This window comes from Thunnus albacares, chromosome 12, assembly GCF_914725855.1.
Source record: "Thunnus albacares chromosome 12, fThuAlb1.1, whole genome shotgun sequence".
NCBI lineage: Eukaryota > Metazoa > Chordata > Actinopteri > Scombriformes > Scombridae > Thunnus > Thunnus albacares.
This window is the reverse complement of record NC_058117.1, coordinates 27980707-28008294: the sequence shown is the minus strand read 5'-3', so window position 1 is coordinate 28008294 and position 27588 is coordinate 27980707. Positions and strand designations below refer to the sequence as shown.

General features: G+C 37.9%; 2 protein-coding genes across 16 annotated transcripts in view; one reads left to right on the top strand and one right to left on the bottom strand.

The window, feature by feature from the left end:
* The window catches only part of LOC122994153 (disco-interacting protein 2 homolog C), a 242333-nt gene extending 222500 nt beyond the window's left edge, over nucleotides 1-19833 (top strand). For 9 of the 11 annotated variants that reach the window (XM_044368700.1, XM_044368690.1, XM_044368693.1 and 6 more), the window contains exons 26-38: nucleotides 87-208; nucleotides 2113-2224; nucleotides 3452-3561; nucleotides 4928-5058; nucleotides 5154-5322; nucleotides 5534-5704; nucleotides 7524-7553; nucleotides 9762-9823; nucleotides 12770-12827; nucleotides 14354-14428; nucleotides 15315-15489; nucleotides 16059-16182; nucleotides 16866-19833. In XM_044368700.1, the coding sequence (XP_044224635.1) occupies nucleotides 87-208; nucleotides 2113-2224; nucleotides 3452-3561; nucleotides 4928-5058; nucleotides 5154-5322; nucleotides 5534-5704; nucleotides 7524-7553; nucleotides 9762-9823; nucleotides 12770-12827; nucleotides 14354-14428; nucleotides 15315-15489; nucleotides 16059-16182; nucleotides 16866-17118 (1592 nt within the window). In that variant the 3' untranslated portion in view covers nucleotides 17119-19833. The remainder of the gene's footprint in view (nucleotides 1-86; nucleotides 209-2112; nucleotides 2225-3451; nucleotides 3562-4927; nucleotides 5059-5153; nucleotides 5323-5533; nucleotides 5705-7523; nucleotides 7554-9761; nucleotides 9824-12769; nucleotides 12828-14353; nucleotides 14429-15314; nucleotides 15490-16058; nucleotides 16183-16865) is intronic. The other 2 variants (XM_044368694.1, XM_044368699.1) reach the window with 1 other exon arrangement.
* Nucleotides 19834-22521: 2688 nt separating this feature from the next.
* The window catches only part of zmynd11 (zinc finger, MYND-type containing 11), a 37691-nt gene continuing 32624 nt past the window's right edge, over nucleotides 22522-27588 (bottom strand). For all 5 annotated transcript variants that reach the window (XM_044368701.1, XM_044368703.1, XM_044368704.1 and 2 more), the window contains one exon: nucleotides 22522-26259. In XM_044368701.1, the coding sequence (XP_044224636.1) occupies nucleotides 26137-26259 (123 nt within the window). In that variant the 3' untranslated portion in view covers nucleotides 22522-26136. The remainder of the gene's footprint in view (nucleotides 26260-27588) is intronic.

The following is a 27588-nucleotide window of genomic DNA, read 5'->3' as shown; positions in this document are numbered from 1 at the left end:
CTGCCTCCTCTTCCTCTCCTTTATATTATTCCTCTCCCTGCTCTTTCTTTCTTTCTTTCTTCCATCCTTCCTCTTCTTTCCTCCAGGTATCGACCTCATCGTGGCGTTTTACGGCTGCCTTTACGCCGGTTGCGTGCCGATCACGGTGCGACCGCCTCACCCGCAGAACATCGCCACCACGCTGCCCACCGTCAAGATGATCGTGGAGGTAAAATTGAACTCTTGACATCCCTTAATTCTGTTTTACAATATTGTGTTTCAATATCAGTAACAGTATATCTGATCATCTAGTTGCATCATGGTCATCCTCATCTCGTTTCCTGTCTGCTCTCACCTGTCTTCTGTCTAATGAAGGAAAAAAATCCCTCCTGAAAATACTAAATAATTAGCTCAGCTTTGAAATATCCAGAAACCACCTGACAGTGATTCCCTAATTAATTTTTCATGATAATCAGTCTCCTTCATCTCACACAGAGACTGTAGAAAAAGCATAAAAAGAAAAGATATTCAAATGGAGGCAAAGCTTTACTGATTATTCACAGCACAGAAAACGTTTTCCATCCGTCTCTTTAAATGTTGAATCGGAGCTTAAAGGGGACATATTTTTTCTACTGTTATGATATCGGATGTCTATTAAACATAGTCAAAGGTCAAAAACTTGAGGTGAATGTATGTAAAATGCTCCCTGCAAGTCCCCGTCAAGTTACTTCCTCCTCGTGATGACATCAGCTCGTCATATGAGCCTTTGTTGCTACGGTTGTTCTACGGGTGTTTGAGAAGTTTCCATTTTGAGTAAAGAACGAGAAATGGAAGTGAAAATCGACCACTATTGTTTGTTTACATAGTTGCTCATCAGCTGACTTCTGGCCAATCAGAACAGAGCAGGCTCATCGGGAGGCGGGCCTTAAAGAGACAGGAGCTAAAACGGCCTGTTGCAGACAGAGGCTGAACTGAGGGGAGCATAAAGGGCCAGTAGAAGATAAATAAGGAGTTTTTTTTAACTGTAAATCATGCAAAGATATTCCAGTAGAGCCCCAGAATATAAATACAGACCTGTAAATATGCATGATACGTCTCCTTTAAAAACATGAATGGAAATGTCATAATGTTAAACAAACATCTAAGTATTAGTGCATAAACATCGGCTGCAGGGAGAAGTTGACATATCGGTGAAGAGAAGATGCAACACTCAGATATGAAAACAAGGCGGTTGCAGAATCTGCTTTGAGTAATTATTGATGTAAATTATTATTATTATTTGCTAAAGATTAGTTTAGAAGAAATGGAAGCAGGTTTTATGTTTGTGCAGAGGAGTCATTCATTCATGAGTAGTTTATAAAAATTCATGTTGATTCACATTTGTTTTGCTCTTTGCGCAACATTTGGATGAAAAAAACAACTTCAGTCCAAACTGTTAAATCATCTATTATGAGCCAGTTTGTGGGTGTTGAACATATTGTAATATGCATATTATCTTCTATTTAATCTTTTTAAAAGAGTTGTGAAAGTGAGAAATTAACATTTTTGAGTTAAGAACCAAATTGCTCCTCATCAGCCTACTCCTCCCTGACTAAATTAAGACACATTAAAGTTTAGATATGTTGACATAACTGATCATATTTTGGGAAAAAAATAACTTAATTATTCATTATCTGATAATCTAAAAGCATCGAATCCTGTCACTGGTTTGGTTTTAAAGGCAGCTCACATCCAGACTGAAGCCGTCCTGCCTTGTCGAATCCTCTTTGGCAAACAGTCATTTCACTAATCAGCCAAATAGAAGACAGAGTGAGGGAGCAAAGGAGTCCACAGCTCGCAGAAACTGGGAAAACAGCCAGCGGTCTGGAAAAAAAAACGAGTGAATAAATGAATGTGAGTCGTGAATAAAGACGAGACTCGTTCATCTTTCAACAGAGCTGGCTGACGGGGGGGGGGGGAGGGGGGGCGACGCTGGAGGTCAGAGCCGCAGCTTCTCCGTTGTAAATCTGTGTTTGAGGGAGAGATTTTATGTGACTCTCATTGTTCCACGCTGCTGCTGGATAACACATGTATGATGTAACGTAACGCAACGTGATGCTTTTAGTCGGATTTAAGCCGTCCGTCCTCGTGCAGGTGAGCCGGTCGGTGTGCGTGATGACCACACAGCTCATCTCTAAACTGCTGAGGTCGAAGGAAGCTTCTGCAGCGGTAGACGTCCGAACCTGGCCGCCCGTCCTGGACACAGGTACGCACACGCACGCACACGCTCACGCACACGCACACACACACACACACACACACACACACACACACACACACACACACACACACACGCACACACACGCACACGCACACGCACGCACACGCACACACACAGGATCTCACAAAGACAGATATTCAGATAAACTGTTAAATGTTTTGGTGTTATTATTTCTGGAAAAAAGGCTCATCGCTTATTAACTATAAAGATTGTAAATTGTTGCTTTAGGGCTGCAATTAACGATTATTTTCATTATCGATTAATCTGCCAGTTAATTTTTATGGAGTCAAATGATGGCCGAAGGCTTTTTTAATTTGAATGACAAAATTGTAAACAGAAAGTTAAAATCTGAATCTGAAAACTGAAGTATTGATCTCGAACCCTGAAATAATGTAGTATATGGAAATGTAACTTTGATTATTTTGATATAAATGTAAAGTATATATTTTTTTCATTTCATTAATTTACCACAATTTCATTATTAATACAAAGGAATTCAAAAAGTAAATCAAATCACATTTGAATTGAAATGATTATTTATACTTTTGTTATGTTTTTTTATACTCCAGCTTACAGTTTCAGAGCTTTTTGTTTACAATTTTGTCTTTTGTGAATTGATAAAACATTTGGCCCTTATTTACCTCTGTGATTTTCTGGATTAACCGTTTGGTCTATAAAATATCAGAAAATAGTGAAAAATTTGCTTTACAGTTTAACAGATGTCTTTTTCTGTCCCAAAGATATTCAGTTTACTATCATATGACAAAGAAAAGTATTAAATCCTCACATCTGAGAAGTTGAAAGCAGCCATTTTTTGGCATTTTTGTGTAAAATGACAATTATACCGATTAATTTCCTGTTGATCAATTAATCGGCTAATCGTTGCAGCTCTGTGTTGCTTTCCCATATCTAAAACGTTTTATTAAAATTAAGGAAAAAAAGAAAACTCATGAATTTGATAACTTGTGACAGAGAGCATCTCAAACTGGTTAAAGTGGTGATGTTCAGATTGTTTGATTGACATGTGATCTGTGGGAACACAAGAACAATAAATAAAGATAAGAGAGAAAAAACACCTAATATTCAAAACATTATTCTGATAATAATGTAATAATAATAATAATAATAATAATAATAATAATAACAATAACACTTTACTGTGTATTGAAGCAGCGGTCATGTGACGAGGTTGGTTTTTTTTTTTCTTTTTAGATGATTTGCCAAAGAAGAAACCTCCTCTGCTGTATAAACCATCAAACCCCGACACCCTGGCCTACCTGGACTTCAGCGTCTCCACCACCGGCATGCTCGCTGGAGTCAAGGTGTGTACGGCACGCACGCACACACACGCACACACGCACACACACACACACACACACACACATCTCATCTCATAGAAACAGTACACGGAAGGGTTAATCATCATATTTTGGTTATTTGTTCATGATGTTATTAAAGGCTCAATTTTATTTTTGGGTTTTAGGGAAGTTTGAGACACCATTGTTTCCAGGTGAACTTTAGCTGGAGGCTCAAATAGGCTCCACACCAGGAGGAGCTATGAATAGTGTATAAAATGATGTTCTGTGATTCTGCATTAGGTTGTTATCCTGCGATCGAAGCCTCGGTTTGCTCTGTATTACACTTGATGCACAGTAAACCTCCTCACATTGAACTTTTAAGTGTGTTTTTTGAGTCTGAATATATCTGAGTCTTTTTGAGTTTTTTAAAATGTTGTTGGAGATCCTGAAGATTTATTGGCCTGTCTGAGGATTTTCCACCACAAATGTTTTTACTCTGTCACACTGAACACTTGACACAGACATAAACGATCCCTGGAGGAATAATCTCATGATCCTTTGACTTTTCATCTCCCATCAACAGGTCAATATATCCACTGTCTAACACTTCAGTTCATGACATGACCTTTAAAACTAATGATCAAATTCCTGTCAGTCTCAGCTAAATCAAGCAGGCAGCTGCTTTAGTGGAACTTTAAACAGCTTTAAGAGCCAAATGTTTCCCTCTGGAGTCGATAGGGAACGAAAAACAGAGCTGAATATCGGATTTATATTCACCAGGTGGACAGAAACACGACTCCAAACGAATGATAATGTCGCTCCGTAACTGTTTGCTAACAAGTTTCAACATATCAACTCGGATTAAACTTGTTTCCGCTGCTCACAAGTGGACAAAAAAATCAATTATTGCAGGTTTAACAAGTGATTGATCAGCTGTAAAATGATGCTCCACTGCTGGCTATTGTGTATAATGATCACGCCACCATTTACTGTTGCTAAGAGACTTAGCATATAATAAAAATGAGAAGAAAGAAAAAGAAAAACTACCACAAAAGCCTCATTAATGAACACTTGGAAGGAAACAATGTCTGTATATTTCCTCGTGTGGTGCTAAATTGCCCGTCTAATCATTGTGTATTTCTAGTTAATCGTTCTAGTTTATCTAATTAATCCTTCTAGCTTCACCAGGTCAAGAGGGTCTGATGTCATCCTTTAGATTTTCTTTGTGTGCTGCACGTATAAAGACATTTTTTTTGTTTAAAAAAGGACAGATTGCAAAAGAAGACCAATTAAGATAAGCCGCCACTTGTTTCCAGTTCATTAAACGAACACTTTCTTTGTGAAAACATAGTAAGACTGAACATTTTTATTAATTTTCTGCGTGTTGTAGATGTCTCACACAGCCACCAGTGCCTTCTGCCGCTCCATCAAGCTGCAGTGTGAGCTTTACCCGTCCAGAGAGGTCGCCATCTGCCTGGACCCGTACTGCGGCCTGGGCTTCGTCCTCTGGTGCCTTTGCAGGTCAGACATACAATGCATTGCAAAACACTTAAAATAAAGCAGAGCGTCTGTGGAGGAATTAACGTGTTTCCTCTCGTCTGGTTTCCTCTCTGCAGTGTGTACTCAGGTCACCAGTCCATCCTGATCCCTCCGTCCGAGCTGGAGGTGAACCCGGCTCTCTGGCTGTCGGCCGTCAGTCAGTACAAAGTCCGAGACACTTTCTGCTCCTACAGCGTCATGGAGCTCTGCACCAAAGGTCTGGGCCTGCAGACCGACTCGCTGAAGGTAAGAAGCTCTGTCTCGAGATGAATTCGTATCGTGCAACTTTTATGCACATCATGCATTACGTAAGAATCCTTAAAACAGGACAGAAACCCACTTTTCTGTGATTCAAGGTTCCCTCCCGTAATATGCAGTTGACTTTATTTGCTCATGTAAAGGACAAGAAATGAAAGCATGAAGGAAGTAAATAAACATCCTTTCTGTCCCGCTCCAGGCCCGAGGTTTGGACTTGTCTCGGGTGAGGACCTGTGTGGTTGTGGCGGAGGAACGTCCCAGAATAGCCCTGACGCAGTCCTTCTCCAAACTCTTCAAAGACCTCGGACTCCACCCTCGAGCTGTCAGCACCTCGTTCGGCTGCAGGGTCAACCTGGCGATCTGCCTGCAGGTCAGTCAGACTTTCACATCTTCGTTCCTGTTTTTTTTTTTTTTTTTTCCTGCCGCCTCGTTTCTTTTTGGGTTTGTTTTTTTTTTCAGGGGTGGAAAACATTTCTTGGTTTGACATTTTGGCTGGAGGTGCCCTCAAAATTGTGCATTCGTTCACGTTTGAGTGACTAGCTGCTTGTGATGTGGTTGAGACTGACGTGGATCACTGCTGCTTCTTTTTATTGGTTTGTTGGATGACTTAGTTGAACTTTTTGCTGGCAGTTATTTATTTTGTTGAATATTCATCAATTGGCACCTAAAGACATATAAAGTCTGCCATGCTGAGTTTAAGACAACAGAAACTCTTTCTAACTGTAGTTTAGCTTGTGAATTAGCATGTTCTCTGAGCATGTTTTGCAACTGAAACTCAAGCAGATTCTTGGATATTACATATATATAATCTATATATATATATAATATTATATAATATATGTATTGGTAACTACTTTTCAAAGTAACAAGATGCAAAAAAAGACAGTTTTGGAGTTGTTGGACGGACTTTTTCAGTTTTTGATGGAAGCTAACGGTTACTAGCTAAGTTACAGTTAGCTAACAGCACTGGATGCACAAGAACGACAACCGATGTCCTCTTTTTTAAATAGATCTCTATTTTAGAACTGTTGTCGTTGGTTGCATTTGTGTTTTTCATCCTACAGAAACATAAACCTAAAATGTCTTTGAGGTCACTGATTCAACCATAAATGGGTTTTGTAACAGTAGTAATGTAACGGAGAAACTCCATACCTGCAGTTTTGGTTGTGCTTTATTGTACTTCATTGAAAGTTTACAGCACTTTTAATCAGTTGAATCATTTTCTCAACTACCGGGTGATTGAAACACGTTAATCTCTGACTGTGAAGTGTAAAGAAATACACAGACGTCAATGCATGAATGCCGGTTTCTTTCGTAGATATACACTTTTTGCAGATGTTTGATGTACTTTTGTGGGGAACTAGATCACAAGTTCCAGAGAGAAAACAGTCGTCAGGCAGGACATCAAATTAAAGCCACAAGTCATTTTCTTCATCTGCTGTCTTTCATCCTGACAAACCAGTTTCGGAGACATTCAGTTTGTTTTTTTTGTCTGTATGTCTCTCAGGTTCAGCGACATCCTTCCATTTCAAGCTGATCAGTGTTTTTACATTTCAGCTTTGATTTGAAACCTTCAGTGGATCAAATCTGATCACGTTCCCCCGAGTTCATTTAAAAAAGTCTCATATTTTTTTCTTTTTATTGTTCTTCAAATCCAAACAAATATTCTGAGACAAATAAAAGGATTGTTGGTGATTTGCTAATAATTAAAATCCAAGTTTCTGTTAAATTAAAACTTTATTTTGTATCCTGATGGTGATATTAATGAGAATTTAAGCCCATATGAAGTCATTTTTAATTATTACAGTATTCAACATGATTTAGTCGTACAGAACATCTGGATATTTGACTGCATGACTCTAACTTGAATTAACAGAGTCAATAGACACTGATTTTAATGTAAAACCACTAATATAACCCAGTATATTGTTTGCTTTTAATAACAACAACTATTTGGCTGAACAGTCTTTTCAGTTCTGACTGCTTGTTTTGTTTCTTTTCGTTTTCCATTTTGACATTTTCCTTCCCTCCCTCCTCCTTCCTTGTTTTATGCATAACCCCACCCACATATCTCATACTTGGTTTTGTCTCCGCCCTTCCTCTTTCCTTCCTCTTCTCCCCTTTTACTTTCCTCCTCCTCCTCCTCCTCTTCCTCCTCCTCCTCCTCCAACCCCTCTTTGCTGCTGTAGCCTTACAGGCTGGGAAAGCTTGCCGACCAGGTATGGAACCACCATCAACCCCACCAACCAACCAACCACCCACCACCACCACCACCTCCACCCCACTGCTTGTCAGCACATCACTCATCAGCTGGCTTTACTGTAGATCAAGTTTAAAGGAGAACTCCACATAAAAAAAATCTACATTTTGAGCATCAGATATTTACCTCCTGCAGGCTTGAACGTCAGCACTAAACAAGTTTGTCGCTCGCTTCTCAGTTACGACGCCGTCACATCAGCATTTATGACAAAATAATACATCAAAATCAACTAATTAACTAATTTGCGGAGTGTTTTTGCATAAGACTGAACTTTGACCAATTGGACACTTTGCACATTGTACTCCTATAGCACTGTCAGACTCTCAAGGGGCAGAAAAAAACAAAAAAAGTATCAAAACTGATGCAGCAGAATCAGAGATATCGTCTATTTTAACTTCCTGTTTGTCAAAAACTTGGTGCCTACATTACCCAGAATCCAACTCAACCTCTCAACCTTTCTCCTATGACAGTGTCAGACTCTCAAGGGGCAGAAAAAAACAAAAAAAGTATCAAAACTGATGCAGCAGAATCAGAGATATCGTCTATTTTAACTTCCTGTTTGTCAAAAACCCAGTGCCTACATTACCCAGAATCCAACTCAACCTCTCAACCTTTCTCCTATGACAGTGTCAGACTCTCAAGGGGCAAAAAAAACAAAAAAAAGTATCAAAACTGATGCAGCAGAATCAGAGATATCGTCTATTTTATCTTCCTGTTTGTCAAAAAACCTGGTGCCTACATTACCCAGAATCCAACTCAACCTCTGACAGTTCTAGTGCTAGTAGCAGCTACTGTAGCCTGGAGCTGCTAGCCCCCAGCGGGGATACAGAGGTCTGCTAACCTCACTCCTTTCTAACTCCACAACCTGAAGCCCCAACTGACACTGACTCAAGTGACATCGCTCAAAGCAATTCACCAGATTTCACACAACTCCTTCTGGAGACACAAAAGCCTTTATACTACTTTTTATTCACATATGCAGCAGTTCTTCCTCAACACCTGGAAACACACACTGAGGTTTGAAAATCGGTGGAGTTTCCCAGCCAGAGAGCACACAAGTGACGACAAAAAAAATGTGTTTAAAACAGAAAAAAACGCTAAAAAACACTTCGCCACAGCTGATCTATATGTTCCAGACAATTGTTGCTTTTTTGCCAGTAAGTCATTAAATAAATAAACCTCGTCAGGTGGAGTTTCAGTCATGTGATACAGACGTTTAACAGTGGAAATGATGCTGTTTGTAATTTTGTGCTGTGGGTGTGTGGGACTCTGACTCCCAGCATGCCGCTGTGTGTCTGGTGGTGGGCTCTGTGTACACTTCCTCTCTCTCTCTCTCTCTCTCTCTCTCTCTGCAAAAGGTTTTCATGCTGAATCAACTGTGGACTTACAGTTTGTCAGAGAGAGAGAGAGGAAAGGGGGATACGGAGGGGATGGTGGAGGAAGAGAGAGGTCGGACCGGGGTAGGGGGGGGGGACTTTATCTCTTTTCTTTTTCTCTGTCTCGGATTTTTTTTTTATTCAAAATTTTCACTCTTACAATCAGTGAAGCAGCAGAACTAACTGAAAGATTTTAATTCATGCTGTAAATATGAAGACCTGACTTCGGTCAAATCATATTTGCAGTGTCGTATGTAATCATCATCATCATCACCATCATCATCACCCCTTTCTTCCATCCTTCTTCTCCCCTCGCTTGGTATGACTTTCCCCTCTTTTCTCCACTAATTGTGTAACATTTTGTTTGCATGTCGATCAAGTAGAACATGATTTGGTGAATATAATTCAGTCTTTTTTTTTTTTTTGATGTTGGGATTTCTTTTATGTTTTTTTGTGTTTGCTAATTTCCTCCAAGAATCATCTCACCGCTGTCGCTCGCACACTGTTCTCTCCATCATCTTGTGAATGTTGTAGAGGAGTTGCGGGTTTTTTTTTTTTTTGCTCTCAAACTCAAAGCCTTTAATTCTGCTGTGAGGGGAAAAGTTTGTCTCTGTGAGCATTAATGCACGAACGGTAGCATCCACTGAGCGCTGGTAGGAGTAGATGTAGTAGTTGTTATGTTAGTTGTAGTAGAAGTTTTTGGTCATGTTGTACAGAATGAGTAGTTGTATTAAAGGATATTGTGCGACGCTGTCTCGTTAACTCTCGTTGTTGTTGTTGGTGTTCCTCAGGGCACCTCAGGACCCGACCCTACGACTGTGTTTGTTGACATGAGAGCGCTACGACACGACAGGTGAGTTCAATTATTCATCGTTTTCCAACTGAGAAACTAATTAAACTAGATGCTTTTCCAGATGGAAGAAGACGAGGCAATATATATAACACTTTTCAACGACAAGGCGATTCAAAGAGCTTTATATAAGATGTAAAATTAAGTAAGACAAGATATTAAAGAAACATAAGGTAATATAAAAAGACATTTAAAAGGATTTAAAAGAGTAAAATAAACTAGATAATGAAAATAGGCTGAGACAGTGTAGTGCAGTGCAAGATATGTATTTTAACAAAAGAAGTCTTAAAGGACGAGTTCACAGTTTTTCAAGTCTGTCTTAAAACAACAGTCAGGAGCCCAAATTAAGATTGAAACAGGTTTCTTCTTGCCATAATTGATCCTCCTGTTCATACCGGATGTTAGAAGATGACTTCTTTGTAAAGATAAAACATGTCATGAGCTGCATTGCAACCCTGAACTTATCTAGACGTTACCTGGTTGGACCAGACATTAAACAGACTTTAACCTGCCAGCTGCCTAATACAAAGTCCATGTAATGTACTTATGTATCATGTAATGTCAACTTTATTAGTTGACCGTTGACGCGTTTCAGCTTGTGGCCTTCATATATTTTTTAAACTTTTTTTTTTACCTTTTTTCACACCCAACTTACTTTATTTAAATGGTGTTTGTAATGTGTTTTATGATGACCCTGACCACAAGCCAAAACGCGTCGGTCAACTAATAAAGTTGTTCCTCATACTATAAGTTCTCATCTTTTTATCCTGGAGAATTCACAGCGTGTGAGGGGGCGTGTTGATGACGTTTCTACCATTCATATGTATATGAATGATACATGATGCATCTAAACGTGAAAATAAAGAATATTTAGCTGAAAAGCAGTTGATTCTAGAGGAAAATCCTCAAAATAAAAGTACTGTTTAAACCCAATTAAATATCTGTGATGGTTAATTAAATAATGGAAAACTTTATTCTCTATTTATGTAAAACTGTTTGTTAACTTGTGGATAAATTATCTTATGATTAGCACCAAATTAGATTATCCTCCCTAGGAGCCTTCATATGAATGTAGTTAAACATCAGCTCCTTTTAGGAAATAAAAGTAAAATAAAGTGTCTATAAAACTTTTATGATTTTCTGTTTATTCTGTGTAATGATTTCTGGAAGACAGACAACAACATCCTCTTTTCATACGAGATTTATTCACACAATTAATCTGTTTTCCATCCTGTCACACACACACACACACACACACACACACACACACACACACACACACACACACACAGACAGTAAATATATTCCACGCACACAAACACAATCTTGTATGTGGTCCTGTGAGATCTCAGTCCTGCACCGGTCCAGCTCCCAGTGTTAATACGGTGAAGTTTATGAATGTGCAGCAGGGTGTTTGTGAATGAGAACATGAATCTCAGACAAACACTCCCAGAATAAATAAAGATGCCTTTTTTCTCATGCGAGGCTTTGTTGTACAGCTGTGAACAGTCGCTCCGGGCTGCTAGTAAAAAATAAAAAAAAGTTAGAATATAATGAGAAACTGAAAGTTTTTCTCCGAGACGAGTATGAAGATTTCAGGCGTGTCAGCTCGACGGTCCCGGCTGTCAACCCTCCCAGCACTTCTCTACTTACTCTAAAACACTTCCAGTCTGAGAAAGATGCACTAAGGAACAAATCAAACCCAGTCTGAGTCACATTTCATGCCGGGTGACACTGTAAATAACAGCTCAGGGTGCCTCCGGGATTTTGTTTTGCCAGAGTTTTGGCTTTCAGAGGTTTTAACTTTATGAATCTACCGCAATATTTGAAATCCGCCGCAGGGGAGGCTGAACATTAGTGTCAGTGTTCATGTATTGAGGTGGTGACACGCTGACAGTTTCCAGGCAACAGAGAAGTCCGAGATAACATTTATTCAAATATCTCATGACAAGATGGTCCAGTGGGATTAAAAAGGGGACGATACTGAGACCGCTTCAGCTCACAGTGGAAACTGTAAAATGTAAATTTAAACTTCTCCAGTATCCCGAAAGTTTCCCCCGAGTGTGTTTTGGGGAGGAAACTTCAGTTTTCTGTCCTCCGATCCAGCGGATCATTAACGGCCTTCAGCTCGCGTCTCTGACCGCCCCGCTGTCGTTATAATCCAGAGGAGTCACAGCGCGTGAAGCGGCGAGGCTGCTGTGTGTAAATATAGCCGTCAGCTGCACAATTACAAGGAATCACTATTGATTTAAACAGACCTGGTTCCTCCAGAGATGCTTCATGTTTCTCATTTATTATCCGATCGACCACTTCTGTTACTTTCTTTTTTTTTTCCAATATATAGATTTTTTTTTTTTTCATCTTAAGTGGTCAGGACAGAAGTATAATTATCATTGTTTACACAGAAGTCTTTGTTATTCCATATAAAATGACATATTTAGATAGGTGGAGATGGACAGAAACACAGATATAATTCAAAAACTTTACATTTGTCTCAGTTAAAGTGCTCTTGAGCAAAGTATTTGACTCATAGCAGCTTCTTCTCTGACCCCTGACCAGTGATAATGTGATTAATGTGGTTAAATATGGAAATTAAATACTCAAAACTGCAAATAATGCATTATTAAATACTTAATTCCAATCACAGACAGTACACTAGTCTGTTTTGATGATGTAGGTATTACACATTTGTCTTTTTTTCATCACTAAACTATTTAAAAAAATTTTTAAAAAGCAATAAAAAGTAGAATAATAAAAATGCAAAATGATTTTTGAAACGTATTAACAGACAAAACATTCAGGATTTAAATGAACAGGACATCATGTTCCCTGCTTTATTTTGTCCTGTTGTCTTAAATCTTTGTTAATGTTGTTTATCAAATGCTAGTTTAGTTAACAGACACGTCTTTTCATCATCTAACGCTGCAGTTGTTTGTTTTTGCTCCTCAGGGTCAGACTAGTAGAGAGAGGGTCACCACACAGCCTGCCGCTGATGGAGTCTGGGAAGGTGAGTTTTTCCATTTATTTCAGTTTTTCAACAGCTTTTAATGCAAATGTGAATAAATGTCATGTTTCCACAGAGGTAGAACTTCTTTCAGATGAATCACTGGATGAATTTCTTCCAAAAAAAAAAAAAAAAAGTCACCTCCCCGTTACACGTGACGATGGGTGTGTGTGTTGCAACACCCACACTCGCAGTTCACGTGCTGCCAGCTGGTAGGCGAGAATGTCCAACGTCTGAAATACACCAACACACACACACCACTAAACCCACACTGGACGCACACTTCTCCCACTGGACTCTTTAACCAGTCCAGTAGTTGGTGGTTGTGTCTCCTCTCAGCTCCAGTGACTGTAGTCCTTATTGATCAAGAGAGTCCCAGTGAGCTCTGATAAACCTCCACACTCTGAACGGGTACTTAGAAATACGTCAAACAAGTAGCAACTTGACTATTTTATGGGTACTCGGACAGACCAGTTGTTCTGGTTTAGAGGTGAAGATATCATTGTCTGAGAGGAAACGGGGTCTATGTACGGAGTTTTATCCAAACAACACTTTGAATTCAAGTATGTTGCCACAGATTTTATGCATCACTTCCTGCTACTGTCAAGTACATTTTAAGTGCATGTTGTGTTTTAAAAGAGGTTAATTACAGTCTCATAATGTTTAAGAAGCATATTGTCACCTACAGTAACTTAAATCAAAAGCTGTGAACAGCGTTTGTACCACAAAACAAAACAAAAAAAACGAATCTTTTCAGGTGTTTGTTGGTGAGAACTTTACGCCCGTTCTGATATATTTAAACACAGTTTAAATCATCAGATTTGTGTCACAGATGTTAAAATAATCCAGACAAACTGCAGCTGTCGTCATTTTCCAGTATGACACTGTTGACGCTCAGGGACTAAAAACAGTTTATACACTGAAGTCACTGAACCGCAGAGTGACTTTAACTGATTTTGAGTTGTATGGTTTCCGTGGCAACTGTCCGTCCCGTCGTTAAGGGGCACAAGTGGACAAATATTTGGCCGAAGGACTCAGAGGATCTGAGGTTCAACAGAAAAGATGCTTTTGAATGTGATCGGTACTGTTCATACTGTTGAAATAAGAGATGAAGGGAATAAAATACGCTGAGAAAGAAGGAAAAATAAACAAGGAAACTGAGGTTAGGAAGGAAAGAATGAAAACTGGGAAAAGACGGAATGACAGACAGAAGGAAGAACGAAGGAAAGGAAGTAAGGAGAGCCGCCATCTACAAGTCTACAGTCATGCACAGCATCACTTTGAGCTAAATGTTAATATCAGCGTGCTAACATGCTGATGATGCCTCAAGCATGCCTCAATCAAGCCAATAGGAATGTCTCACATCAGCCGAAGTCCGTCCTTCAGTATAATTAAACAAATATAGTGAATATGGTGTCATGCTGTCATTTTAACCATCACTCGACCAGCTCTGTAATCACACAACTGGCTCGCAACCCAAACAGTTAAAATGTTGACGCAGATCTCGTTTCTCTGCTCTCTCTCAACAGATCCTGCCGGGGGTTCGGATCATCATCGCCAACCCAGAGACCAAGGGACCAATGGGAGAGTCGCATCTGGGAGAGGTTTGTCTGAACTTTAACTACAAATCTCTACAAAACGCTAACTTTGACCCAACAGGGCTTCGGTATGTGTCACTAACAGAGCGTTCAGCTGCTGAGAAGAAAGTTTAGTTTTGACTCCTACTTCCTGTCTGCAGAGGAGACAGCTGACCTGTTACCATTCTCAACATGTGACGTGACATGTGACCAAAGCAATTTATTCTCAATACTTCAGAAAATATAGATTGTATGTGTTAAAGCTTTGCTGCAGGCGTTGGTGAGGATGTTAGAAGGTTTTTAATGCCTCAGATTGCTGCTGTTTCTCAGTCCAATTCTAGTATTAAGGTGGTATTTCTACTTTCTCTTTTATTGTAACTTTATTCATGTATTTATTATTTTATATTGACTAACGAGAGGTCTGTCTGTATGACTTGTTTGTCTGAAACTCTCCTGCAAAAGAGATTTTTAATCTCAATGAAATTTTCCTGGTAAAATTTTAAAAAATAATAATAAAACAAGCAAACTTTTTACAGTGGGCTGTAACCTTAAATGACTCCTGAAACAATTTTAGGGGATTAAGTGACAGAAAACAACAACAACAACTTTAGCAGTCATTTTATTTAGTTTATTAATTAAAACATTTGTAGGTTTCTGCTTCTCCGATGTTCTCACGTCATCAAAAACTCAACAAAAAGATCAATTAGAAGACGACAGCTCGGGTAGCTTGTGATGGACATTTAACTTATAATTGAAAGTCTAGTAGATTAATTGATAATTAAACAATGATAACTTGCAGCAGCAGTTTGAATGTCTGTCATATTGAAGCTGCATAACATAAACATTAAAAACTTTTTTAATAGTAAAGCAGAACTTTAAGATGTTTGTAAGAGCTGCTGTGGTGTGTTTGTAGATCTGGGTGCACAGCGGCCACAACGCCAGCGGTTACTTCACCGTCTACGGAGACGAGGCGCTGCAGTCGGACCATTTCAACTCCCGGCTCAGCTTCGGAGACACGCAGACCGTCTGGGCTCGGACCGGATACCTGGGATTCCTGCGCAGGACCGAGCTCACCGACGCCAGCGGTGGTACGTGATGATGATGATGATGATGATGAAAACGATCTGGCTGATTTTAGGTGGTCGGTTTAGTCTAATATGTCAGTTTGCCGTCGTCGGGGCTGACACTGACCTTTAATGACCTCATATTATGGTGAAGATGACGGATTAAACAGCTTCAGGCCTGATTTTAAGTGCTGCCATCCTTAAAGAAATCCATTAGTCTGGTTTCACTGGAGAGTTAAAGTGTCCCATGATGCTCTAAATGCTGTTAAAGAGGCTTTTCGTCCCTGACAAGCACAAATCTGCAGTCAAGACGACGAATACTGGTGAAAAGTAGCCGCATTAATCCAAAAATATCATCATTAGGCTGCAGAAATCTTAACTGATGGTTATAAAGATGCATCCGTCAAGACTAGAAACCAACCTGACATGACCTGGAAGACGTACTACCAGTACCGCAGTGTAAAAATACTCCATTACAAGTTAAAGTCCTGCATGAAAAACTCTGTACTTACTACTCTGTGGAGACTGAACACGTGTGTGTGTGTGTGTGTGTGTGTGTGTGTGTGTGTGTGTGTGTGTGTGTGCGTGCGCAGAGCGACATGACGCCCTGTACGTGGTCGGTGCTCTGGAGGAGGCCATGGAGCTGAGGGGGATGCGTTACCACCCCATCGACATCGAGACCTCCGTCATCAGGACACACAAGAGCATCACGGAGTGGTGAGGAACATGATGCGCAGTGACGTCATCACACACACACTGACATCATCACACACACCGACATAACGACCTCGGTATCTGACAGGCTGAATACTACATATTACACACAAAAACTGGTGTCATTAATTCAACATTTATGTTTCCAGTAAGTTTTATTACATCTTCTCTTGCTCTGATGTTTGTAATGTGTGACCCAGAACTTGTCTTCTCAGGAGCTGCTTTGCCTTCAGGCTTCACCGCTTTTTAAGTTAAACTAAACCCTTTGAAATCCAAACACCTGAAACCAGAGCTACACAGCAGGAGGAAAGTGTTACGTTTACCTTTTTAGAGTCAAATCAGGAGAAAAATCCACTTCCTGTCTAGCTGCTCCTGACTGACAGGAAGTCCGTGCCTTGACTTGAAAAGCTTCGAAACTTTTGTGTAAACAGTGTCACAGCTCTTGTCAATCAATTTTTTTTTGTCTTTTTAATGTCTTCGCCCATGAACAAAGCATTTCTTAGATCCCAGAGTTCATTTTTTATAGAATTTCTTTATACAGACTTGCAATTTTTCTAATATAAACATAATTTATTGCAAATTTACACAAAAATAATTGAACATTTGAAGGCGATTTCTTGAAAGAAGCTTCTCTAAATGGATTAATTTGGTTATTTCCGTGTTGTTTTCTTCTTCTGTGGCTCCAGCGCGGTGTTCACGTGGACCAACCTGCTGGTGGTGGTGGTGGAGCTGGACGGCTCGGAGCAGGAGGCCCTGGACCTGGTTCCTCTGGTCACCAACGTGGTGCTGGAGGAGCACTACCTGATCGTTGGCGTGGTGGTGGTGGTCGACATCGGCGTCATCCCCATCAACTCCCGCGGCGAGAAGCAGCGCATGCACCTGCGCGACGGCTTCCTGGCCGACCAGCTTGACCCCATCTACGTGGCCTACAACATGTAGCGCCGCCGCCGCCCCCCCTCCCGCCCCTCCCCCACCCCTCCAGGTGGCCGACATGGAAGGTGGATGAAGGATTATATAGCAAGATGCAAAGACGGTCCGCTCTTGAGACTGAAAAGGAAGAAAACGGAGTCTGAGGATGAGTTTCTGGCACGAGGGGAGAAGGTTGTGAGTTGTTGTTTTGCCCTGAGTCTTGTCTCTCAGGCAGCGCTAGCTCCAAGGCTAACTAGCTTCCAAAATCAAGTGGTTATATTTAGATTAGCAGGTTAAATGTTTTAATTTGGAGAAGTAGGGATTTATACTCAGCCTGAGAGAAAGTATCAAGGCAAGAACCCCCCCACCGACCCCTCCCTCCTTCCTTCCTTCCTTGTGCCGACTGTTTACCGAAACGTGGCAATCGTTGCAGCCTGCAGGCAGTAGAGGACAATCGTTGACATAGCAAAAGATTCTGGATTTTAATCTACGTGTGGCTCTCACTATATATTTTCCTTTTAAGTATTTGCTGAAGTCGCTTGTTCTTCTGTTTGTTTGTTTTTTTTTTTTTTTAAAGGTGTCCTCTAAAAAAAAAAAAAAAAAAAAAAAAAGTTTAGGCTATTTTTTGAAACGGATATTTACACACAAACAAAAAAACAAACTGTGGCAAAAATGATATTTTACGTTTTTATTATATCAACCATAATAAAAAAAAAAAGTGCGAGATATGTTTTGATACGAGGGCGGGGTCTGACGGGGAAGGGGGGGGGGAGGGGAGGGGGCGGGTGAATCGCAGCTGTCCTTCAGTTTTAGGTACTACACATGTTTTGTTTTCATGTTAGGCTTTTTTTTTTGTAAGCAAGTGTTAAATTTTTTTTTTTTTTTTTAATCAGCATTATTTTCTGAACCAACCGTCCCGTCTCAGAGGGAAATCAGTGTGCTAATTTTCATAAACTAACAGCCTTTAACTCCGTTAACTATGTTTTTCATGCTTCAACCGAAGCGAAACAATACATAAATTTATATCATGTAAGTATGTACAAAAAGAAACTGATTTAATTTATTTTGTTTCTCTTTTAGAAGTGTATGACGAGACGTTCAAGAATGTTTTGCTCTTGAATATTTGCTAATATAAAAAAAACAAAAAAGCATTGTATTTGTCTTGAGTGAAACAGACTCACATCAAGCATATTATGGAAAAAATAGAAATATATGATTATAGATTATATTAAATGACGAGTTAAGGATTCACCCCGGACAAAAGCGGTTTGACACACGTTAACGCTTTTTTTTTTTATCTGCACGTTGGTCTGAAATGTTTGAGTCATTTAAGTGGATTTTTGAAGCTGTGAGGAGTTTCATTCCAGATTCTGCATCAAAACAGTGAAAATGTTCATCATGTTTTATTGGATTAAGTCTGAAGATTCAGTTTTCTTTTTTTTTTTTTCCTCTGAAAGCCCAGAAGGCGTTTTCTCCTAAAATGAGTCATTTGTTCCCTCAAATTACAAATAATTCCCTCGATTCAGTCATTTTGCTAAAATAAATTGCTCAGTCAGCCTCCTGTTCTCTCTTTGACCTCGACCGGTCAGGCAGAAATTTGAAGAAGAACCTTGAATCAGAGTTTTTACTAGCAGGATAAAATCAGTAATATAATCGCCATTTTTCCCACTTTAAAGGCACCCTGGAGTTTTGTAGCACTATGGAGCAATATTTACACCAGTTTGAATGTGCTGGTGACACATTTCTGCTCATCAGCTGTTGGTGACATGCAGAGAAACGCCAACAAATGCAGTAAAGAAGACGACTAGCTTGTAAAAGTGGATGTAAACCACGCAGGATTTAAAATATTTTAAAAAATGATTCAATCTGTTCGACCTCGAGGATGCACTTCATGCGTTTTTTGGTGATTTTTGGGATAATGCTTCTCCGGGCTGCACGTAAATGTGGCGGTTTGTTTTATTCTTGTATGTAAATACGTTGGTTCAGACGTTGCTTCCCGACAGGAAATTAATCAAATGAATCATCCTGCTCGACGCGCAGATCCACGTGTTTACTGTTAAGATTTGGAGGGTGTTTGTGTTTGTTTGCAGAGACGTTTACGACATCGGAGGAATATAATTTCACTTAAACACCGAATGTAAACGTAACTTTTGTTTGTTTACAAGAAAACTCCACAGGGTACCTTTAAAGTTTTAAATGATGTCAAAAATCATGTAAATGTTGGTTTAAAAAAATCTAATTTCATCAGCCTTCATTTTATATTTCTGTTAATTAATGCACCAACGTTTCCACTTTAGCGAAGAGTAAAAACATTGATGAAACACACTTTGTGCCGTGAGGAAACTTTTCGCACTGCAGTATAATTCAGTCACGTGTCATCAAACACAGGAACAGAATCTAAAATAAGAAAACAGGATCTGCAGCTGAAAACCAACTTAAAAAAATTGCAGGATTTCTCATTTTCCACATATCACAAGATCAAACTGTTTTAAATGAAAGTGGAGATATTAATTTGTGGAAATTAACTTGAAGGCACAAAAAAACTGCATAATTAATACATATTATTACTTAATTAAAAGAGGGGAAACTGACAATTTAAATGCACAAAATCGTAATTTGAGAGAATGATTTGTTATTTATCATCACACATGATTAAAGTATCATTCATGTCCTCTACTGTAAGGAAACATTGATTGAATCTTGACCTCTAGTGGTGACCGGGAGGTGTTACAACAACACTGTCTTTAAAAAAAACAGAATAAGACAAGTTGGTGTCACTTTTCTGAAATGATTCTCATGTATCATGTTTGTCAGTAACTTCATACGTCAGTCAGATTATTTTACTGGAATGAAACTCCTCATTTCTAACAGACCGACAGCTGTACTGGATTTTTTTTTTTGTTTGTTTTTGTTTTTTTTGTTTTTAACACCTCCGGCTGGGAAAAGGTGAATCCTCATCAACACCACGAGTGTCCCGACATGGCAGGTAGACGAGCAGCCGCTCCTTATTGTAAATATCAAAAAGTCAAAAGTCCTTCATATTTTTACATGGAGAGATCAATCAGGGCTCATATAGTGATGTCACGACAGGAATAAGAGACTGAAACAGGAAGCAGAAGGTGAAGGAGGTCAAAGGTCGGAGGGACACGACCTTCAGTCTGTGAAACGTGATTTTAAGGTCGAGAATGTTCTAGTTTCAACACGCGAGGATTTTTTTGAAAAAAAAAAAAGAAAAAAGCACTTTCTTCACCGTTTGTTTCTCTTTCTTTTATCAGCAAAATGTATGTCCCCTGTTTTTTTTTTTAAGGTTTTAAAAATGTCTTATTTGAGTTGACATAAGTCTTTCAATAAATATTTCAACAATTTTGACAATAAAAAAATGAGATGTTGTCTTTAATATTATTATTATTATTATTATTATTATTATTATTATTATTATAATTATTATTATTGTTGTTGTTACGCAGGTTTTGGGAAGTTTTTTCAGACCATCTAGTGACTGTTTTACTCGAACTTATTCAAAGATTTCCTGCATCATTCAGGAGTAAAAGTTCATGTGATTTTTCTCAAAGCTGTGAAGCGTTGAGTTTGTTGCAAAAATAACAGACTTCTTTTAATCTAGTGCTGATTTATCTAGACCGTTTAAATAAAACTGACAATCATTTTGATCATCAATCATTTGAGGGATTTCAGCTTCTCACATGTGAAGACTTTCTGCTTTGAATATTTTTCAGTTCTCAACTGTTTCATGGAGAAAATTATTTAAGATAGTTTGTTTTATTTAATTTTCTGACATTTTAAAGACAAAAATTGACTGAAAAAATGATTATTAGTCACATAAATTAAAACAGCTCAAACATTTTCCTGCATTTTTCTGAGACAAAACGCTACTGATGGAATGTAAACAAGAACATTTACTGATATTTTACAATTTTTCTGACATTTTACTGATATTTTATTAATATTTTTGTGATATTTTGACTTTTTTCTGACATTTTACTGATATTTTAGCAATATTTTGTCATTTTTTGACATTTTACAAATATTTTAGCAATATCTTTCAGACATATTACTGGCAGGCACTTTACTTAAATACTAGTTTGATGTTTTTGTACTTTGAGTATTTGGGTATTGTTTGTTGTACTTATACTCCAACACATCAGAAAGACAAATACTGTACATTTTACTAGCCGTACTTACTTAGATTAAAATTTTATGGGTTTTTTTACAAGCATTTGATCTGTATATAAAATACATGCATTGTTATAAATTAAATATTCCTATTAACTATCGTTTATAAAAAGTAAAAGTTGCCTGCTGACATATTAATGCATCAGTGTTAAAATGCAGGTTTATTTTAATTTTGTTAGTATTCAACAACTACATCTCCCATGAGGCTTTGTGTCAATAACTGAGACTAATGGTACTTATTTCTTAAATGCTAACAAAAAACTTGTTTGTTTTTTTTTCTTTGTTAAAGATTCAGTTCACTCAAAATACAAACAAAATGCAAATAAAAACTTAAACTCTGACTTACCTGTCATGGTATCTTGCAGCCATGCAGACAGTAACGCAGATCCACATTCATCCCACTACGGTTCATGGTGTTCCTGTTGCTCACAGTGGTGGAAGATGCTGTATTTAAAAAAATCCAGAAACAACGTTCAAGTCACAACAACTTTTATAGGAACTATTTCTTCAGTAGGTCCATTCAATCATCATCATCATCATCATCCAGAGTAACTGGAAAACTGCTCCTGGGAAGAGAAGTTGTTGTTAAATCTTTTAAACACATATTTTTCAATGTTTTGAGCTCCACAAACAATCAGAAATCTCAAGAAAATATCTCAAAGCACGGATGAATAAAACCAAAACTATCTGCATGGACGGATACAGCTAGAGAGACTTTTAGTTAACTGACCCTTTAATATGACAAACTACTTAAATTTTAGCATCCAAAACATTAAAACATTTTTTTTTCACATTTTACATCAACATTCAGTCATTAAATCAACTTAAAAAATAAAAAAAGGAAACACATGAACTTGTTGATACATTTATTTCCTCCATGTTAGCACATAGAATATATTTATATACATATTGCTAGCTAAAGCATCAAAAAAAAAACAACAAAAAAAATAAAAATGTCGGGAGCATAGAAAATGTTAAGCCACGATTAATTGTTTACATATGAACAGAACAGAAGAAGATGACCTACAGGAGGTGAAGACAGAGAGGAAACTTTACACCGGTTTTATTCCACTTTAAAAAGTACATAAATACTTACATGAGTACAAGAAGGATTTCAGTACTCACACGGTATCGCGTACTTGTAATACTCTGGAATAAGATAACAGTTAAAAGTCTTTGTTGCGGGCGACAATCTGATGGATTTTACTCATTGAGGCGATGAATTTTTTTTTCAAGCTTCGGAGATTTAGCTCGACTGAAGTTCCAGAAAAATTAAAAATTTTTAAAAAAAAACAAACACCATTGTCATATTGCATTACTCTGAGGGAGCAGGAACTACTTCTTGTTTACATGATGTGAGGCGGGGCGGGGGGGGCGGGGGGGGAAAAATATAAAAGGATCTGGAGATACACACACCTTTACTCATGCAGTTAAAAACCAGAGCTACAAACTGGAATGACATCTAAACTGTTTTTCCACATAGAGGGCAGGGGGGAGAAAAAAAATAAAAGAAAAGAAAACACTGAACCCTTTTTCACGGCTGGATGGACGAATATAAAAAAAACAAAAAAAAAAACAACCTATCACCTTCAACAAGTGTGCTGGTTTGTGGAGAACATGCATTTATTGGTTGGTTTTTCAACAAAACGTTAAAAAAAAAAAAAAAACACATTGAAATATCCGGATACATGGCGGCGGGTGCAGAAGTAGGTCACCGTGTTAAAAAAAAAGGTTAAAAAAAATAAAAACACAGACGTGCTGAAAATGACACGAACCTCAGAATGTCGCGGTAACAACAGAAGTCGGAGAGTTTGATATGATAACGGTTGTACATTGTACAAAACTAGAACTAACAGTCATCCAGGTCGCTGTAACACAGAGAGAGAAAAACAACAGCTGAATATTTGTGGTTTCATTTACAATGTACATATAATATGAAGGAGGAGATATTGACAGAATGACATTTTATTTACATGTAGTGCAATGATGATTTAAAAAAAAAAACAAAAAAAACAAGAGGAGACGGCATTGTTTGACCTTGAAGCCTGTAGATGAGAACCGTGATAAAACACAACAAAGAGGCGAGATAAATGTTCCAGAAATACAAAAAAAAAAACACCTTGAAATCAAATATCACTGTGAGAGAAAGGAACAAACTGCAGCACGCTGGATTAAAAAGAGGAAAAAAAAAAAAGTCAAACAGTGGCTGAACTGTACAATAACATTTTACATCTTAAAGTGATACACTTAAATGAGTTTTCAAAGCGAGACTTGGCGACGACTGTGTGAAGTTTTTAAGAGATGAAGTCTGGAAGTTACCGTAAATTCTCTAATAGTGGATACTTCTCAAATAACAGAATACACAGCGGGGTTTAAACTCAGCATATCCATCCACTTTATTTATTATTAATCAACCGTTTCGTCTATAAAAACATCAGAAAACAGTGAAAAACGTCCGTATCGGTATCTAAATTATCCTCAGTTACTTCCTGCAAATTCCATATTTCACACTAACTATAAGCAGGTTTTGAGTTTGTATTAAATATACTCTCAAAAACAGAATTAGTGTGTCGACTAAAAACACTTGTAGGATTGAAACAAATAGTTTAATTGATTCGTTTGATCAAAAGGAATCAAATAAGTCATTTGTCAAGCAAAAATGGTAAATATTTGTTGGTTCTAGCTTCTTAAATGTGAGCAAACTTGTGATTCCTGAGACTAATGATTCAATAATAAATCAATTCATAGAAGGAGGATGGGTAGATTGATAGATAATGAACATAATCACTCGTTGCAGCCGTGACTTGATGCACAACTGGCGAGTTAATGAAGGTGAAGTTTTCTCTTTAGTTGAGGTAAATTTAAGGCCTGTCCACTATTTGAGAATTTACGGTATTTTGTGTATTTTATGCTCCAACTGGTCACAGAAGCACAAATTGATTAACAGAAGTCCGTGTGTTAAAAAAAAACAAACAAAAACAAAGCATCTATACAGAATAACTGAATTATTTTCCTCCGTTCAGTCAATCTTCATAACTGAGGAAACAGTCAGAAACTTTTAAAAGCATCACACTTCTCAAAGAAAGTCAAAAAAAAAAAAAAAAATTGGCAATTTTATTGCCCCTTTGAAAAAGTTTTGCAAGGAAAACTATAGAAAAAGATTAAATTTGATCATTCACATTTGCATAATGTCTTATATTGGTCCATCCGTCGTCACTTCTTATTAAAACACCAGACGCTCCACGAGCTTCTGGTCTGATCTTTTTTTTTTTAATTTTTTTAATTTTTTTTTTTTTTTAATTTTACCATAATGAATGAAAAAGGACAAACTATGAAACTATCAACATGCATGTAGCCTTACTTGGAGTAAGAGGATGTGAAAAGAAAAAAGAAAGACAGGCACTGACCACCAACTACAGCATAAGCAGTGAAAGAGTCTCATAGCTAGTCACTTATAAAAAGAAAAAAAAAAAAAAGAGTTTTGAGTGTACATCACTATAAAAAATGATACCGACGACGCTCGGGGGCGGCGGAAGGGGGGGGGGGAAATACGACCACCAACTAATTTATTAAGTGGAAGAGTGCAGGGGCGTGGGGGGGGGGGGGGGGGGGGGGAGGGGGAGGACTCACCAGATCTTCTCAGGTAGGTTCAAAAAAATGGATTTTTTTTGGCAATTTTACAAGCATTTTGGGTTGTTAAGAAAATAAAAGTGTGCAAAAAAAAAAAAGTGGAAAAACTGTCAAATGGAACCTCTCTAAGATCCAGCTCAGGAAAGATTTCTATACATTTCCCCAATTTAGAACAAATTAAAAACTTATTTTTATATCCGACTCATAAAAATTACAGTCTATTTATAAAAAAAAAAAAAAAAAAAAAATCCCCCAAAAATGTGCATAATAATATTAATTAGGATAATAATAATAATAAATGGAAGATTTCTTTCGTCGGCGTCTTTTAAGGCCGACCTCGTGACCCTGTTCCCAATAAGTGACTTTGAGGACAATAATAAGATTTTTTTTTAGGTAGAAATGATAAAAAGGTGCTGTCCACCGCAAATAGTTTCAATAAAAAATAAAAATACATAAACGTCCGTGAGCCATGTCATCCGCGATTCAATATCTTATGCAGGTTTTTAGTCTTTTTTTTTTTTTTGTTTTAAATAGGTTTTCTCTATGAAAGCAGATCTAGTTCAATGCTGTGATAGTACTTACGGTAATGTTTTCATTCTTTCTTTTTTTTTTTTTTTGTAAGATCGACGGTGTGTATTTGTTGCATTTACAGTAAGAAAAAGAGATTTTTGTAAAAAATCAGGTAATAAAATGTATTCAGTTAATGCTCATCTGTTACTACACACTTAAATAACACATTCTCTGACACAAGTTCAAAATTAGCACTTCAGTAAAAAAAAAAAAAAAAAAAAAAAAAAGGAAAAAAGAGAGAAATAAAGTTGGAAAACAAAACACAAAAAAAATCATCATACCATAACTCTGCATTCGAGCCATGCTCTCAACCGATCTGTTCGTGATTCAGAGAGAAATAAAAAATAAAAATCTAGAAAGAAATAAATCAATACAATGGGTACATTAAATAATAATAATAAAAAAAAAAGGGAACAAATTTGCTCTTTTCACACAGAAAACATCGGGTCCACAAAGTTTTCAGGAAGGCAAGTAGAGAAGCAGAAGGATTGAGTGTGTGTGTGTGTGTGTGTGTGTGTGTGTGTGTGTGTGTGTGTGTTGTAGACACTGACTGACAGGAGGAAGAGGAAGAGGAAGAGGAGAGGGTAAGAGCCAATGGCGTGCTGTGTAGGGGAGGGGGGCCAGAAAGGGAGGAAGGGAGGGGGGGGCGGGGCTTGTTCATCTCTTCCTGCGGCAGGTTCGTTTGTGGTCGGCGTGCCAGTGCTCCTGCTGACACTTGATGGAGCAGTACGAGGTGTTCCAGCAGCAGTGGTACATGGCCTCTTCCTCGCAGTTATAACACTGAAAACAACAAGACAAACGGCTGCAGTTACAGCTTCTGGTGCTGCTCCGAAAAAAACAACACAACAAACACAGCAGCTCTAAAAACATTCAGAAAATTAATTAAAAGAAGCTAAAGTATGAATATGATTTAATTTATACCTTGATTTATGATTAAATACTTGCAAAATTACATTCCCATCAGCCTCAGCTGTACTTTGTGTTTCATGCTAATTAGCCAGTGTTAGCATGCTAACATGCTAAACTAAGATGGTAAACATCATACTTGTTTATCATCAACATGTTAGTATTTAGCTCAAAGCATCATTGTGTCCAAGTGCAGCCTCACTGAGCTGTTAGCATGAATGTAGACTCTTAAATGTTCACAATTTTTACAAGTGTGTATTAAAACAGCAGTCAGGTGTCTGTATGAGCAGTGAAAGAGGTTTTCCTGAACATTAAAAGATCCTTCAAATGTGCTTTCAGTGTAAATGATGGAGGCCAAAATCCACAGTGTGTCCACACAGTCATTTAAAAGTTGATGTGAAGCTTATATGAGGCTTCAGCAGTCTGAGTTAGTCATATCAAGTGGATATCTGACACATTTACAGTCTTTACAGCATCAAACTCCCTCTTTGTGTTTCCTCGGACAGTGTTTCTCTGTTGAGCTGCAGGTGGAAGTATAGTAACAAAAAGAGGAACTTTGGCACTAAATAGACTGTAACATTGAAAGATATCTACTTGATTTGACTCATTTGAAGCTTCATATTAACTTCAAATAAACTTTTAAATACATTTCTACACAGAAGATTGGATTGTGGACTGTGGATTTTTGTCCTCCATCACTTACAGTGTAATTACATTATGAAGGGATCTTCTAATGGTCAGTATAAACAGGAGGAATGATTACAGCAACAAAAACATGTTTCACTGTTTAAGAAAGACCTGAAAAATTGTGAACCTCCTCCCTAAGTCTTGTTAACTGATGAGTATCAGCTGTATAAAATCAGATTCTTGTGATTCTGATACACCAGCAGACAGAAACACCAGAGTAATGTGAGCAGAGGAGAATAAAGTCGTCCTTCTGAGTTTATCTTAATCAGTAATTTACAACCTTGAGAACTGAATTTGAACTTCAGTATTTTCTTTATGTATGAAGAGAGTCCGTTTAAATTCTGTTCAAACCAACTTACAACTGTATCCCTTATCTGGGATATTATACAAAATATTTTATGAAACCTGTGATTCAGGCTGTATTTTCCTAATGCAGACGTGTTCAGCTGTTACTCCATTAAAACCTTGTTTCCATCATTTTAATGAGGGTACATGTGCATAAAACAGCTGTATTAT